This window comes from Lissotriton vulgaris, chromosome 1_1 (assembly GCF_964263255.1).
Source record: "Lissotriton vulgaris chromosome 1_1, aLisVul1.2, whole genome shotgun sequence".
Classification (NCBI taxonomy): Eukaryota; Metazoa; Chordata; class Amphibia; order Caudata; family Salamandridae; genus Lissotriton; species Lissotriton vulgaris.
In genome coordinates, this window is record NC_141685.1 from 373,576,868 (window position 1) to 373,591,794 (window position 14,927).

Here is a 14,927-nt window from a genome sequence, read left to right on the forward strand (position 1 = left end):
AAGTCACCCCATTCTGGATTTCCCGGTGTGTCTAGTTTTCAAAAATATACAGGTTTGCTAGGTTTCCCTATGTGGCCAAGTTACACAGACTGGGCCTAGAAGAGACAGACACCTGCCAGAGGTGCAAGGCACTGAACGCGGACTTCTTACACACTTCATACACACTTCATAGTCATGCCCACAACTGGGACGAAGTCACAACCACACTATCTGAAATGCTATCGGAACAGATCCCCAACACCCGTTTGGTGTGCGCATACTGGGCATCAGGAGAGTCAAACATGCTAGACACAGGACATTTTTAGCAGTAGCATTATTGCTTGCGAAAAGGCACATAGCGATGAGGTGGGGAGCAAGAGACCCCCCCCAGACTTAAAGACTGGATCACGGACATGACCTATTATAAAACTACACTGAAGACTTATTCAGAGGACATTCCCCAAGCTTCGCGACCCAGAGACTTCTGGGAGCCGCTTGTCCGCTACCTACAAGTAGCGCAGGAATCTGACTCACGATCTGATTCATGAAGTAACCAGTACGTGAGATAACAAGGCTAGAGCACCACACAAAGCAGATGCTGGGAAATATGGAGAGGTGGACTGACGGGTGGGAAGTGTAGACACATATACGACGAGTTATCACCTGTCGATGGGGATACTGCACACAGAGACAGTTGATATGTGTATGTTTAAGACTATAACATCAAACACTATGTGCTCCTGAATAATGTAGATTGCAATATTTGTATGCTATGTGCTGCTGGTTGGTTGACATAAAATTAAAAAAATTAAAATAGAGCATGTGGAGTTTCAATTTAATCCATTATTGACTCAAATAGAAAAATAATTTTAAACTCCAAAACCTTTCCTGTTAGGGAGCCCTGCACTGCAGCAACATAGCATGAGTCCTGGATATAGGCCCAGAACTTCGCTTTTAGAAAAGGTACTGCATCTTTTGTCAGGGATTTGGGGTCTTCCCATATGGCCTTCAATCCTAATTTCATTAACCAGTTCCTCACCTATTTGAAACACTTCACCCGTCCTGTTCCTCTATCCAGGTTTTGTACTTCTATACTGCCTCTTTTACTAGGATCTGTTTAGCTGGACCATATTCTAACCCAGAACAATAGAGATTTCAACTCTGCTATGAGTTTAAAACTTCTTAAACCAAGACCTAACCAAACCGGTAGAAGTGGAGTACTATTTGGGAGTTTTAATAAGGAACTTATGAACTTGTTTTCGGCCAGCGCTACACTCTTTGTCTTGTCCAGACCTCACAGTTCTGCACCATAGAGTGCTCCCCCAAACCTCAAGCTCAGTGTATTTCAAAAGCTGGAGAAATGGAGCAGTAAACAGACTGATTTAATTTTTGGGCCACTGCTGAGTTGACATACTGTAGTGTGACGGTACTCTTTTCCATCGGGTTTGTCCAGCTCAGATTACTATTCGGTCTCACACCCAAGTAGTCGAAGACCTTAACTTGGTCAAGCATAGTTGAGCCCAACCTAATTTTCCCTCTGAAACCGTGATGGGGGTTAAAAGCCATGAATTTGGTATTTGAGCAATTTATCTCTAGACCAAAGTCAGTGCAGGCCGTTGTAAACTGTTTCAGTATATTTTGGATGCCCATAGGTGTTTGTGCGATCAGTAGTGTGTAGTCTGCGAACAGGAGAGATGGAATTTGTCTACCTGCAAGCTTCGGAGGGTCAATGTTCTAATAGTGATTATGAGTTGAATTTTCTAGAACACTGGTCTTAGGGCCAATGATATTGTACAGGGATGTGCTCGGGCAAACTCAAAAGACTTTGGGACTTGTGAGGATTATTATATTGTTTACAATTTCCCAGTCAATGGCAACAAAGGTGCCAGAAAACATGAAGTAAGTTTGCTATGGCCTTATCTATCCATGGGCGCCCCAATGAACTACTAAGTGGGTGCCACTGTTGCCCAGACGAAAACAGCTACATTATTTTACCCAAAAAACTATTATTCAAACAGAAAAGGTCTCTTCTCTCACCCCTCAAAGTTAAAGCTTGCCCAGAGGCTTCAGCACCCAATAGAATACGGGAATGCAATGATCCCCAAACCTAGACCAGGTCCCACGGACAACTGGACTTCATGGTTATAGAGTAACTGATTTAAAAGCAGAACCACAGGGAAGAACCAGATGGTTCCGGATTAGGGACAAAAACTTTATTTCCCGCCCCAATATAAGGCTCGTCTTAACAGAGCACCACATTCCACACAGAATAATACAAACTGAAGGATGTGTGAAAGTACAAATAAATTAAAGGATATACAATAGACAGCAGTCCACAAAAAATAAAGTCATTTCATAATTTACATGCATTTGTCTCACCCGAGGGTTTGCTTGGTCCGCAACATGTCAAAACAGGGCTCTTCCATATGCATCTGAAAAAATGCAGCACAAAAACATTACCATTTTGGTGCCCTGACTTAAGATGTACTTTACCCCATGCAGTAGAATGGCATTTTGAACATGATTAAAATTGCCAAACAAAAATAGCTTCTGTCGTTTTCGGTGCACAATATCATGGAATTTTAAATGAGAAATTACTCAAGATGTTGTCTCCTTTGTTCCTCCAATTTAAAACACAGTTCTTGCTCAGTGTATGATTCGTGGCTGCTCAGTTTTCAATTCTTTGAGTAACTCCTCAAAAGATAGTCCTTTAATGAGACAAATGAAACACTCCTGCAGCTCTAATCCTGCTGAAGTCATTACTCTCCTGAAGCTTTGGTTTGGCAGACCTTAAAGATCCCACTCCTGCACTCTCATATCCAGTCCGATCTTACAGATGGGTTATGTAATATTTGCCTCAAAAAAACTCACCTTGACCCTTTTGCATCTGGACCTTCTAGCCAGAGAGCCACCTGTGCTACAAAAGACTCAAAGGATGGTGGCTAGAGCTGACTGGTGCCATCACCGGGGACGTGTGATGGTCCTCTGGGACTGTCTAGTCTAAGTGAGGAGAGTTATTTGGTTCTACTAATGATGGCTACTAGGGGTGGTGGTCAGCCATATCCCACTCTAATTCTGCTATGTCTCATCTCGGGTATAGGGTGAAATGGACAATCCTGTAGGAGGGCAGAAGGTACCAAGGGCTGGAGCCACAGTTACGAGAAGAAAGTAAACTACTATAAAAAGACAAGTTCTGTGATTTCACTGGCTCCGTTTCTAGTGAGGAGATCCCCAAACCAATGCGAGATGATCAAAATCAGCAATAACCCTCTAAAAGTAGCCTAAGCTTTGAAGACTGTCCATCTAAAGAAATGTAGTTGCAGTTTTCCCTCGAGGTAGACCCTCAGTTGTACATGAGGGGAGATGCTGTAAAAGGAAACTTGCCTAAGCTTTATAGTAACGGTTAAGTAACTTTTTAGTTATAGTCTTCCAGAAGTGATATCTTTCAAGTGACATGTCTGAATTATTCCCAATCAGGTCAGATCTTAAGCCTTAAGAATACAAGCATGTGAATCTATGAAAAATCTCCTGCTAGATGACATTTCATGTTTTTCCAGTTCAGAGAAATCTACAGAACACTTTGGCTACAACAATACATTTCTTCAATTTTAGTTAAATATTTGGTTGCGAAAAGCTCAGACTTCCTTTACTTTTACTTGCATGTATTTCCCTTAAAAAGTACATCAGGCAAATATACAGAACATTATTTCACAAACCAGTGAGTAACTATCAGCAGTGAGTAACTGTCAGCAGGTGCCCACCTACACAGTGTGTTAAAAGAATTTCTATACGAAGTGTGTGATTTTTCTCTGTATGTGTGTATAACATACTTAAGCAAATGTATTATAAAGAGTAAAATATTTCCAAGGGTACATAATAAGGATGCAGTAAATCCAAACCCTTACAAGTGCACTAGACCTAATCTCTCTATATCGTCATGGAATTCACTGGTAGTCTGCAATATGTTGACTGAGTAGCATTTATATGCCACAGAGTATGCTTTAAGTAGTTTAGGGCCAAATGTGGGCTGCTGAAAATATGGAATCTTTTTCCTACCTCCCTGGCTATCCTCAGGTTCCTCTGTTTCTAAAGAGCTCTAGTACATTATCAAATTGGTCTTATGTTTGATATTTTATGGCCTAATGTCACTCTAGAAAGGCTTTCCCTGAGTCCATGTCTCCCTGCCCCAGTGTTTCCTTACACCCCCGATGTTTCTAAAGAACAAGTTATTTACCTTTGGTAATGTAGCTACACATTCCTCATCTTTTGAATTTTCCCCAGGTGCTAGTCTGGATCTGGAATCTATCAGTAGCAACTTTATGTGCCTGTAGGTGCTAGTCCTAGACCTAGGTTTATCTTAGATTCTGGTTTAATTGTTGGTAACCCTACTACATTTTTGGCTCTCAGGTCGATCCATATCCATTATTCACATAACTCTTTGAAATGAAAAAGAGCAGCAATGTAATTTTACATTCGATAAATAAAAAAAAAAATCTCTGACATCTCTTCTTCTTTCTACTTTTTTGCTTATTGGGAGTAGGGGTCACAGGGAGCCTGCAGGGTGCAACCCTCTGGACTTTGTCCGGAAAGTTGGGACAAGGGTTCCCGGGGTGGGGGAGAGAGGGGTAGGGTTGGCTGTAGGGCACAGGGGTGGGTGTTGCAAGGTAAAAAAATTAAAAAATCCTCGTTCTCTCCTAAACAATTTTTTCTACAAATACACCTACAATCAATGTTAGATTTGACATGCCTACGGGGGCTTTGAGCCAATGGGTACGATGCGAGAGAGGCTATTCTTTAAATGAGTAGTTTGCAGGTACTCTCCTGGAACTTCAATGGCCTGCGCACTAGACCCAGAAAGGATAAGCTCCTGCAGTATCTTCGAGATTCTAGTGCGCAAGTCATAGTGCTTCAGGAGACACATTTACTGGAATCAGAGATGCTTCTAATGGCTCAGAATAATAAATGGATAGACTTTCAAATCTCCACAGCTCAGACTATGAATATCAGAGGGGTTGCGATTATTTTTAAGAGATCAGTTAAGGCTCGCCTTATTTCAAAACTAGTCGATCCGTGTGGCAGAAGGGTCATAGTGACTATTAATATTTCGGGTGCTCAGATCATCATTGTGGGATACTATGGCCCGAACCAGGACAACCCTTCTGCCCTTAAATCTATTTTTCACACCTATTACTGTTTCCGGAACCAGTTATTTTGGTGGGTGACTTTAATATAGTATTAGACCCATAACTTGATAAGTCATCTAACAGTCGTGCTTTAGTCCCCTCTAAAACTAGGACTTTTTTGATGGAGGCTATGAAGCAATTTGCTTATTTTGATATCTGGAGGTTAAGGTCAGGGCAAAAGTTAGGATTCTCATTTCGCAATTACAAATATAGGCATCAGTCAAGGATTGATTTTATCTTAGTTAGCCAGGCATTGAAAGATATAGTTAAAAATGTCTTATATCTTCCTTCTCATTTATCAGATCATTCAGCAATTTAGCTGGAGCTGGAGGGAATGATTACTGTTTCACCTAGATCATGGTATTTTGATTGCTCTTTATTGTTGGAAGACGAGGAGGTCTCCTCTTTAACTATGGAGACAAAGTGGTTTATGGAAGCAAATATAGGCTCGGGCTCAATAGCTTATGTTTGGGACGCTTACAAAGCCTTCTTAAGGGGCCAAATTACAAGCAGAGCTGCCTATAGGAAGAAACTATATACAAGAGAAATCTCTACTATTGAGGCAGAGATTGGAAAATTGCAAGTTGAATTAGATCAACTCATAAACACTTCTGTTGAGACTCGAAATGAAACACAAAATAAACTAACAAGATTAAAAGGTCAGTTATAAACAGTCCTTAATACACGCCTACTTCGTAGGTGGAAGGCGAGTAAAATTGCCCATTTCGAGTATGGCGAAGGCGCAGGTAGGCTCCTCGCCAGGAAAGTTAAGACGGACCAAGCTTGGAATAATATTGGGTCAATTAAACAAGGCAATTCAATGTTTACCTCCGATAAAGATATTCGGAGGGCCTTTGAGTCCTTTTTTCAAGGGATATACAAAGAAGATAGCAGTACTGATCCCTCCTATATAGGGACTTGGTTAAGTAAGCTCTCGTTACCTTCCCTAACTGTAGACCAGCAAGCTCACCTTGATCGGGTGATAACGCAGGAGGAAGTTAACGTGGCCATTGCAAGCTGTAAAAAAGGGAAAGCGGCAGGTTCCGATGGCCTGCCTTCGGAAATCTATACGGTCATGGCTAAGGAAATTGTCCCTGTTCTGACTGTTCTTTTTAATCAAGTATTCCAGGAGGGAGGGGCCCCCCTTCTCATGGGACAATGCTTCTATAACCTGGATTCTCAAACCTGGCAAGGTTGCCTCCAATTGCGGGTCATATAGACCAACATCTATACTTAATGCCGATTACAAACTTTTCTCTTCCGTTATGGCCAAAAGACTGGGGCTGGTGGCAGGTGACATCTTGCACCAGGACCAGAGAGGCTTTGTGAAGGGTCGGCAATTAAGTGATTTGACGTATGATTTGATTAGCGCTATAGATATTGCTTCCGCCAAATCACTCCCTCTAGCCGTTCTGACTCTCGATGCTACCAAAGCCTTTGACAGGGTCAATTGGTTGTACCTGTCTGAGGTCTTGGGTAAGTTTAATATCGGGTACAAATTTCGTCGAGCGATAGGGTTATTATACCAAAATCATTCTGCTTGTCTTCTGGTGAATGGCACCTTATCGGACCTGTTGAAAATCTCAAGGGGTACACGTCAGGGCTGCCCTCTCTCCCCTCTCCTATTTAATTTATACATCGAACCTTTTGCTCAATAACTGTGAGATGATCCTAACATCAAGACTTTTAGGTATGGAGAGTGGGAGAGAAAGGTAGGGCTTTACGCATATGACATTTTGATTTTTTCTTCCGATTTGCATACAACCCTCCCGTTGGTTATTAAGCTAGCCCAGGATTTTGGAGAGGTCTCTGGGTATGATGCATCTAAAACAGAAATCATGGCTTGAAATATGGGGGAGATTCAACCAGAAGTACAGCTTAGCCCTAGGATGAGGTATCTTGGAACTAACATCTTACAATACATCTCCAAAATAGTTGAAATCAACCTCTCATCTGTGGCGAAGGAGTGTAGGAAACTCATGCGTGCCTGGTCACTATTACCCTGGTCTGACTTGGGTAGAATAAATTTGGTAAAAATGTCAATCCTGCCTAGAACCACTGTTAGTCTGTACCACTGCTTAAGTTACAGAGTGATATTAATTCTTTTTTTTGGGCTTACCACACACCCAGGATAGCCTGGAAGAAGCTAAGGGGGTGTAGAGAGAAGGGAGACCTAGCTGCTCCAGATCTTCAGTTGTATGCATGGGCTTTTTAACTTTCCCACTCACGCATGCTATTGAAAATGCCTACTAATGTTGGGGCAGGGTGTATGTTTCGAGCTATGCTCACTGGAGCCATGTTACCACAGGAGGGTTTTTTGTTTAAATTTGGAGATTCTAAATTCTTTAAAAAAATGAAACTAAAGGTTTTACAGAACCTAGCTAGAACTTGGGCTAAGATGAGAAGTACTGTAGCATTAGGATATTTTTCTAACATGGCTCCCTTGTGGGATACACCAGGTGGCCTGGGATGGCTTAAAGATAGACTGGCCTTACAGCTGAGGGAAGCTGGGGTGGAAGTTTGGGGGGATTTGTTTGTGGAAGGAACCCTTATTTCATGGGAATCCCTTAGGGAGAGGATTGGTCCTGGCCTCTCTAGGTTTAAATACCTGCAGATGGCAAGTTGGGCTCAGTCACAGTCAGTAACCCAGAGCAAATTCCCAGTTGGAGAAGGAAACCATCTAGAATCCCAGCTTACTAGCAAACCCCCGACAAAGAAGGAAGTCTCCTTCTGGTACCATTCAATATTGGAAGAGGTAGAGGGTGAATTCCAATTGGCTGGCCAACTCTGGGATAGCCCTCTCCCGGACCAGGATAATGAACAACGGTGGCTAAACTCCTGTAAAACATTCTGGGAGGTAGTTAAACCAGCATGACTCCGTAGAAATCATCTATTCACCCTGCATAGGGCCTATTATTCATCCCAGAGACTCTCAAAATTCTCAAAGGGCTCTCCTGTATCTTGTATGAGGTGTGGGACAATAGCCGCATCAGACATTCATATGTTTTTTTGCTGTCCTGCCTTGTCTTCCTTCTGGGACGCTATTGGTGAATCATTATCATCTCTCGACTGCCCCATGAAAATTGATCTCTCGCTGGTAATATTTGGCCTGCTGGAGGGTGTTACAGGTCCTACTAAGTATTTTCTTTTGTATGCAATCCTGCTGGCGAGAAGAGAGATTTGTAAAAAATGGAAGGAGCATTCATCTCCGTTGTTTTCTGATTGGCAGTCATCAGTGCTACAAGTTTTTAGGTTGGACCTTATGAGATCAGGCAATCAAAAAAAGCGGGCCTTCTGGAAATTTCTACAGCGGGGGTACCCTTGATACGGTGGACGGAGGTCCCCCCACCCCCCACCCTCCCCCCCGGTCCTATGATTACGCTGCCCTGCTACTTCGCAGATATCTCCGGTGAAATCAGGTGGTGCCCTGATACCAATATGTTGGCTAAATCCGGTAAGGCGGCCCCCCATGGGTTCCCAATTTGAGCCTTTATGAGTATCTTGTAACACCGGTAGGCAAGGGATATAATCTCTAGTTGCCTACATATCCAGGAAACTGAGATGATGTGTGGATATCTCTAAGGTAAAATGGAACTAGTTGGGTAGAGAATGAGGACAAAAAAAAAAAAGTACATAATAAGGATGCAGTAAATCCAAAACCTTACAAGTGCACTAGACCCGATGCCTCTGCATCGTCATGGAATTCACTGGTAGTCTGCAATGTGGGCTATTGAAAATTGGGCATCTTGTTCCTACCTCCCTGGCTATCCTAAGCGCCTCTGTTTCTAAAGAGCTCTAGTACATTATCAAATTGGTCTTATGTTTGATATTTTATGGCCTAATGTCAATCTAGAAAGGCTTTCCCTGAGTCCATGTCTCCCTGCCCCAGTGTTTCCTTACACCCCCGATGTTTCCAAAGAACAAGTTATTTACCTTTGGTAATGTAGCTACACATTCCTCACCTTTTGAATATTCCCCAGGTGCTAGTCTGTATCTGGACTCTATCAGTAGCAACTTTATGTGCCTGTAGGTGCTGCTGCGTGACTCTGCACTGGGGCAGTTTCACTCAGGAAGTGATGTACAGAGCCTATATAGGTGCCACTCCTGTGCGCTGAAGTCAGTTGCTTTGGAGACTGAATCTGCCCCCTGATGCAGAGGACCAAAGCAAAGTAGTGTGACTAGTGTACAGATTCTGTGATAGCGGATCTTATGATTGGACAGAGTAAGACCACAGAACAGGGAAAATGGGGCAGTCGGTGACAAATCTGCTGATAGATACAGTCTCTACCAGAAAGAGTGTTACCAAAGGTAAATCAATTGTTCTTCTGATAGAAAATTGTAGCCGCTGATTCCTAACTTTCTGAATAGATACCAAAGAAGTACCTATGTGGAGGTAGGTATGTGGATAAACTCAAACTAGAAAGTCCTGCAGGCTAAATGCCCCTCTCTGCCAACCAGACTGTTCAGACAATAGTGCTTCATGAGTGTATGAAGGGATGCCCACGTAGCCACTTGGCAAAATTCCAGGACAGATACTCTGCATACCAATGCAATGGTAGCATCTTCGGCCCTTGTATAATGAGTATGCAGTCCATCTGAAGGAGGATTTTTAGCCAATGTGTAGCAGATCCTATTAAAGAGCACACACTGGTGGCTGGGTTGCTACTGCACAGCCTTGCCTCTCTTTTCTCCTGAGAACAGGCATCACAACTTTAGGTAAAAAGTATGCCTGGGTCCGCCAAAGCAGTTTGTCTGGCAATATGGTGATGTACGGCAGGTTGACACAAAGTGCTTGAAGCTCACTCACGCCGATCTGATGGCGTTGAGTAACGCGATCTTGAGTGTGAGGGGCCGCATGAAATAGCTGTGATGCAGCTCAAATGGAGTGCACATTTGAAATGTGATGACCAAGTTAAGGTTCTACTGTGGCATGACAAAGAAAGGAGGAGGAAAAAATGTAGGAAACCTTTGAAAAAGCGTATAACAGGAGACCTAAACATAGAAGGCTGATCCAGCATTGGCAAATAGGCCGAAAGGTATCCTTTAAATGTGCCCAGAACAACGCCTCTCCAGACTCGAGACAAAAGAAACCACAATATAGACAATAATTAAGGGTCTATCTGCCAAGCACCACACCAAGCCACAAATGTGTCCCAATAACAGGAGTACACAGGTTTTTTTAGAGGGATGCCTGCCTGCCAAGATGACATCAACCACACCCGGCGGAAGGTCCAAGGTGTTCAGTGTAGAGCGGTCACTGCTTAAACTCCAGACATGAAGGTGGAGAGTCCTGCCCTCTTGTTGTAACAGCAGGTCCTCCCGGAGGTGCAGCCTGAGCATAAGACAGATACTCAAGCCCATAAGTTCTGGATACCATACTCTTAGTGCCCCGTCCAACGCCAGCAGGATGACTTCTGCCCGATCGGTTCGGATCTTCTTGAGAACTTTGGGCAAGAGTGGTATTGGCAGAAAGGCAAACAGGAGTCCCACGTTCAACTTGAGGCAGAACGTGTCTCTAAGCAAGAGACACTTGGGTAACTCAAACGCAGAGAAGTGCTGCCACCGTGCATTCTCTACTCTAGCAAACAGATCGATCTATGATTCTCCCCATTTGAGGAAGAGACCTTCTACCGCCACAGGGTATGAATCTCACTCATTATCCGTGAGGCGCCAATAACTAAGCTTGTCCACCCTGGCATTAGAGGACCCTGCAAGGTGGTTCACCATTAGGAATATTCCTTGGTGGGACAGCCTTTTTCAGAGACGCAGGGCCATCTGGCACAGGGTCCTAGACCCCACCTCACCCTGCTTGTTGCAGAACCACATGGTGGAGGTATTGTCCAGGATCACCAGTACCACCCTCCCCTTGATGAATGGAAGGAAGGTTTTCAATGCAGACTAAATTGTGGGCCACTAAAGAAGGTTGATATGCAACCAAGAGTCTGTCCGAGGCCTCTGAGCTTCACCTCTCCAAAATGGCCACCCCAACCCAGAAGCGATGCATTACTCAACACTATCAGCTCTGGGTGGGGAAGACAGAGGGGCCGGTCACTAACCAAATTGTGGTTAAGCAACTACCACTGCAGATCTTTTGCAATCTCCTCAAAAATCTGAACATGGGATGAGAGGTTCCCTTGATGTTGGACCCACTGGGACTCCAGATCCTAATGCCGAGCCTGCATATGTCACCTGGTGTGTTTGACCAGCAGGATGCAAGAGGCCATCAGATTCAGCAGCCTCAGAGTCGACTTCACTGGAATCGGAACCGAGGATAAAAGATCAGAATCATAGCCTGAATGACCTGGACTCTTCTGGGGGAAAATGCATGAAATTGAATCATGTCCAGAATGGCTCTGAGAAAGGAGAGCATCTGAGGAGGAGTCTGGTTTGACTTTGGCAAATTGATAGTGAACCACAAAGATGACAGGAAGTTTGTTGTAGTCTGGTGGTGGTGAACGAGGGGCGAGCTCGGCTTCAACAGCCAGTCAACATAGGTTAATACTGGCACCCCTGATCCCCAATGATGTGCTGGCACCACCGCCATCACTTTCATAAACACCCAAGAGAAATGGTAACATCGAAGTTGAACACAGCAATCTGAAAATACTCTTGTCACATCATGACAGCAGGTAGCGCTGATAGGCCAGCTGCAAGAGTATAAGGACGGAATAGTTTCTTACCTGTAACTCCAGTTCAATTGTAGGGGGATTTCTGTGATCATTCATAAGTGCTTGAATAGTCCCGGCACATGGGCGAGTCTATTCAAGTGCTTATGACTATACGCGGAAATCCCCTACAAGAGAAATATGCGTTCTGAATGCCCAATGCTACCATTCAGTCTTCAGAGTCTAGGGCAGACAAGCTCTGGGCCAGTGTGAACATTTTGAATTGTTGCTTCTGGAGGCAGTCATTGAGAGGGTTTAGGTCTAAATTAGGACAAAGGCCTTTGTCCTTCTTGGGCACCAGAAAGCCGCTGGAATAGCAACCATGTCCAATGTTACGTGCGGAAAGCCTGTTGCAAGCCATGTTGGCCATAAAGGTCTGCACTTGGTGGGGGGTGGAGGGGAATCGCTACAGTGGAGGGTGCAGGAGTGCTGAAGGTAAGGTTAAGTGTAAGGCATAGCCCTTCCAAACAAGTTGCAGGACTAACCTGTCAGATGTTATGGCCTGCCAAACCAGCAAGTATCGTTAGATCCTCTCTCCCACCGAGTGGTTGTGCTCCACTAAGGGCAAGCTAAAGGGGTTTTCCTGGTGGAGACTGCAGGGGAGGCAATGGTCTGGGCGGCCCCATGAACCTTGACCACAGGCACCACAGGTGTGAAACATTCGATGTCATGCTGAGGTTGGATTACCTGACGGAATAGCCACAAAAGGATCAGTAGGGCAGATGCGGCAGGCAAGGCAGGGCAGATAGGCCCAGGGAGCATGCCATAGCCCTGCTCTCCTTAAACTGCTAGGGAGAATAGTCTGACTTGTCCCAAAAAATAGACAAGTCCTATCAAACAGCTTGTCTATTAGGTATGAAATGACATCTCCTGAAAATTTGGTGGACAAATGGCAAATAAATTGATCCCAACAACCCACCCAATTGACTCATTGTTGGCCAAGCCACAAGGAAAAATTAACTTGCCACATCACGGCCTTCCTGTCTGACCTTGATGAGGACTGGTCAGAGATCATCAGGTACACATGGGAGGAGCAGGGGCACTGAGTCTCAAAGGGTGTGAGAACAGGCAACAGGTGCTCAAGGACAGGAGCACCAAGCTAGTGGATAAAAAGACTCTTCCTCAATGTCTCCACTTGTTTCGATTCCATATCTGCGGGAGTAATTGGCAAGATGTTGGGACTGGTTTTGCTTGCGGACACCATTTACCATTTAGCTTTCCGGATGAGGGTGCTGAGAAGAAAATGCCAGATCACGCGGGGCAGGGTGGTGGCATTTTTCAATCTGAAGGTTGACTGGCAACCTAGAGCAAGGTTTGGCCCATGTCCCCAACAAGGTGTCCATACATGGAATAAGGGGCTTAGTAGATGTCTACCTCGGCTAAAGGAACTCCCTAAGTACACTGGCCTTGACCTACACAGTGGGGAGCTGGAGGTCAAGGTCTTCAGCCGTGATACACATAACCATAGTGAAGGATGCACTCTACTTAGTGGCAAGGCTTAAGGGTGAGAGGAGAGTGCAATCGGGGGTATCATGGCCACTAGCAACTTGCAGGTCATCATACCAATTCTATTCATGATAAGACTGGCCAACAGTATCACCTTAATAGTAATTGTTACCCAAATCCGTGCTGACCAGAGAATGTAGGGTGTGTTGTTATTGTGGAGGTGGATCAAGCGGCGGAAGGGGCGTCTCAATGGCAGTCAGGTGCGACTGATTGAAGTTGAACCAGCACCAACTCTATGTCAGAGAGGTCAATTGGGGCCTCATCTTTTGGAGTCAACGGAGTCCACATCAGCGTCGATGCGCAGAGAACCAGTGTGGTCCATGGCGCTGGAGGTAGAGTTGATAGCGAAGCTGGAGACAGCCTGGTTATCAGCTTGGAGGATACAGCTGCGTTGAGGGGGAACCCCCTGCCGGTAATCGAGGTGGAGAATCTCTCAGCTCCCTGGGGACCTCAGGTGTGCTAGAGGGAGTCAGCAGGGATCTGAAGACCCAAAGCATGGTCCTGCAGAACACTTCAATCTGTTTAGGAGTGGCGGACTGCCCTGGAAACTTGGGTTGTGCTGGAACAAGCTGTGGGATCGGAAGCAAGATCAAGAAGTATGGGGCAGTACCTGTACCTGCTCAAGAGAGTAAGAGTGGCAGAAAGGAGTCGAAAATTGCTTAGATTTCCTGTTGTTTCCCCAACTTACTAGAATATTTGGATTGAGAGCAAGACCAATGCCTGGAATGACTAGCGACTTCTCTATCTCTAACAGGACCAGGACAGAATTTTCCTCTTGGATCTGTCTCATCGCAGTGTCTTCCAGTGCTTGTCGATGTAGAGTTTCGCCACACAGTCTCGGATGGCCTTTAGGTTCATTGACATGCAGTCCCTGCAGGCCTTTGACTTGTGGCTTGACCCCTAGCACCACAGTCAAATTTGGTGAGGATCTGTAACAGACAATTGTTTGCAACAGTCATTACAGGGGTTGAAACCTGTTTTGGGAGGGGACATGTCCCTCTCATCTTCCGAATCTTGCCAGCCTTGTTGATATACCAAAAGGACCCTCATCTTTAGAGTCATTCTCAGTATCAAAAACATTAAGAGGCACAAGTGATATCTACCTTGGAGTATCCAAATAATTAGTGTTGATAGTACTCCTTTCTCGGATAGAAGAGTTCAAGAAAAAAAGATGTACTTTCGTCAACTGAGCCATCAACTGTTTCTTAGATGCTTTTGTACGAGGTCTTGTTGGCGATGGAGCAGCTGTTGACAGTGTGGCCATTGCTAAACTGGTCGATAGACGGCTTGTTGTCAGCAGAGTGATTGTTATCAATAGTGCACTCATGGTCAGTGATGATGCTGTACTGGATTATTGACAACAAAATGGCCATAGACAGTGACAACCACGTAAATGTAAGGCATTAAGCAGGGTGCAGACAGATCATTGGCAGATCATGTATTTTATATATTCTGGCCATAAGAACATAAAACTCGTTTTTATTATGGAGAGACATGATTGCCCTATTGGCAAGTACAGGGTTACATACTGAACCCTCAGTTTTAATAACTCCAGCGTGTGATCAAAGCGTATACTCCAAGGTGTCAAACAACT

General features: G+C 44.6%; 1 protein-coding gene across 4 annotated transcripts in view; it reads right to left on the minus strand.

Moving 5' to 3' along the window:
* Positions 1-14,927, minus strand: part of NRDC (nardilysin convertase) — a 2,107,381-nt gene that overhangs the window by 240,060 nt on the left and 1,852,394 nt on the right. For all 4 annotated transcript variants that reach the window (XM_086952436.1, XM_086952435.1, XM_086952433.1 and 1 more), the window contains one exon: positions 2,359-2,411. In XM_086952436.1, coding sequence (XP_086808562.1) covers positions 2,359-2,411 — 53 coding nt within the window. The remainder of the gene's footprint in view (positions 1-2,358; positions 2,412-14,927) is intronic.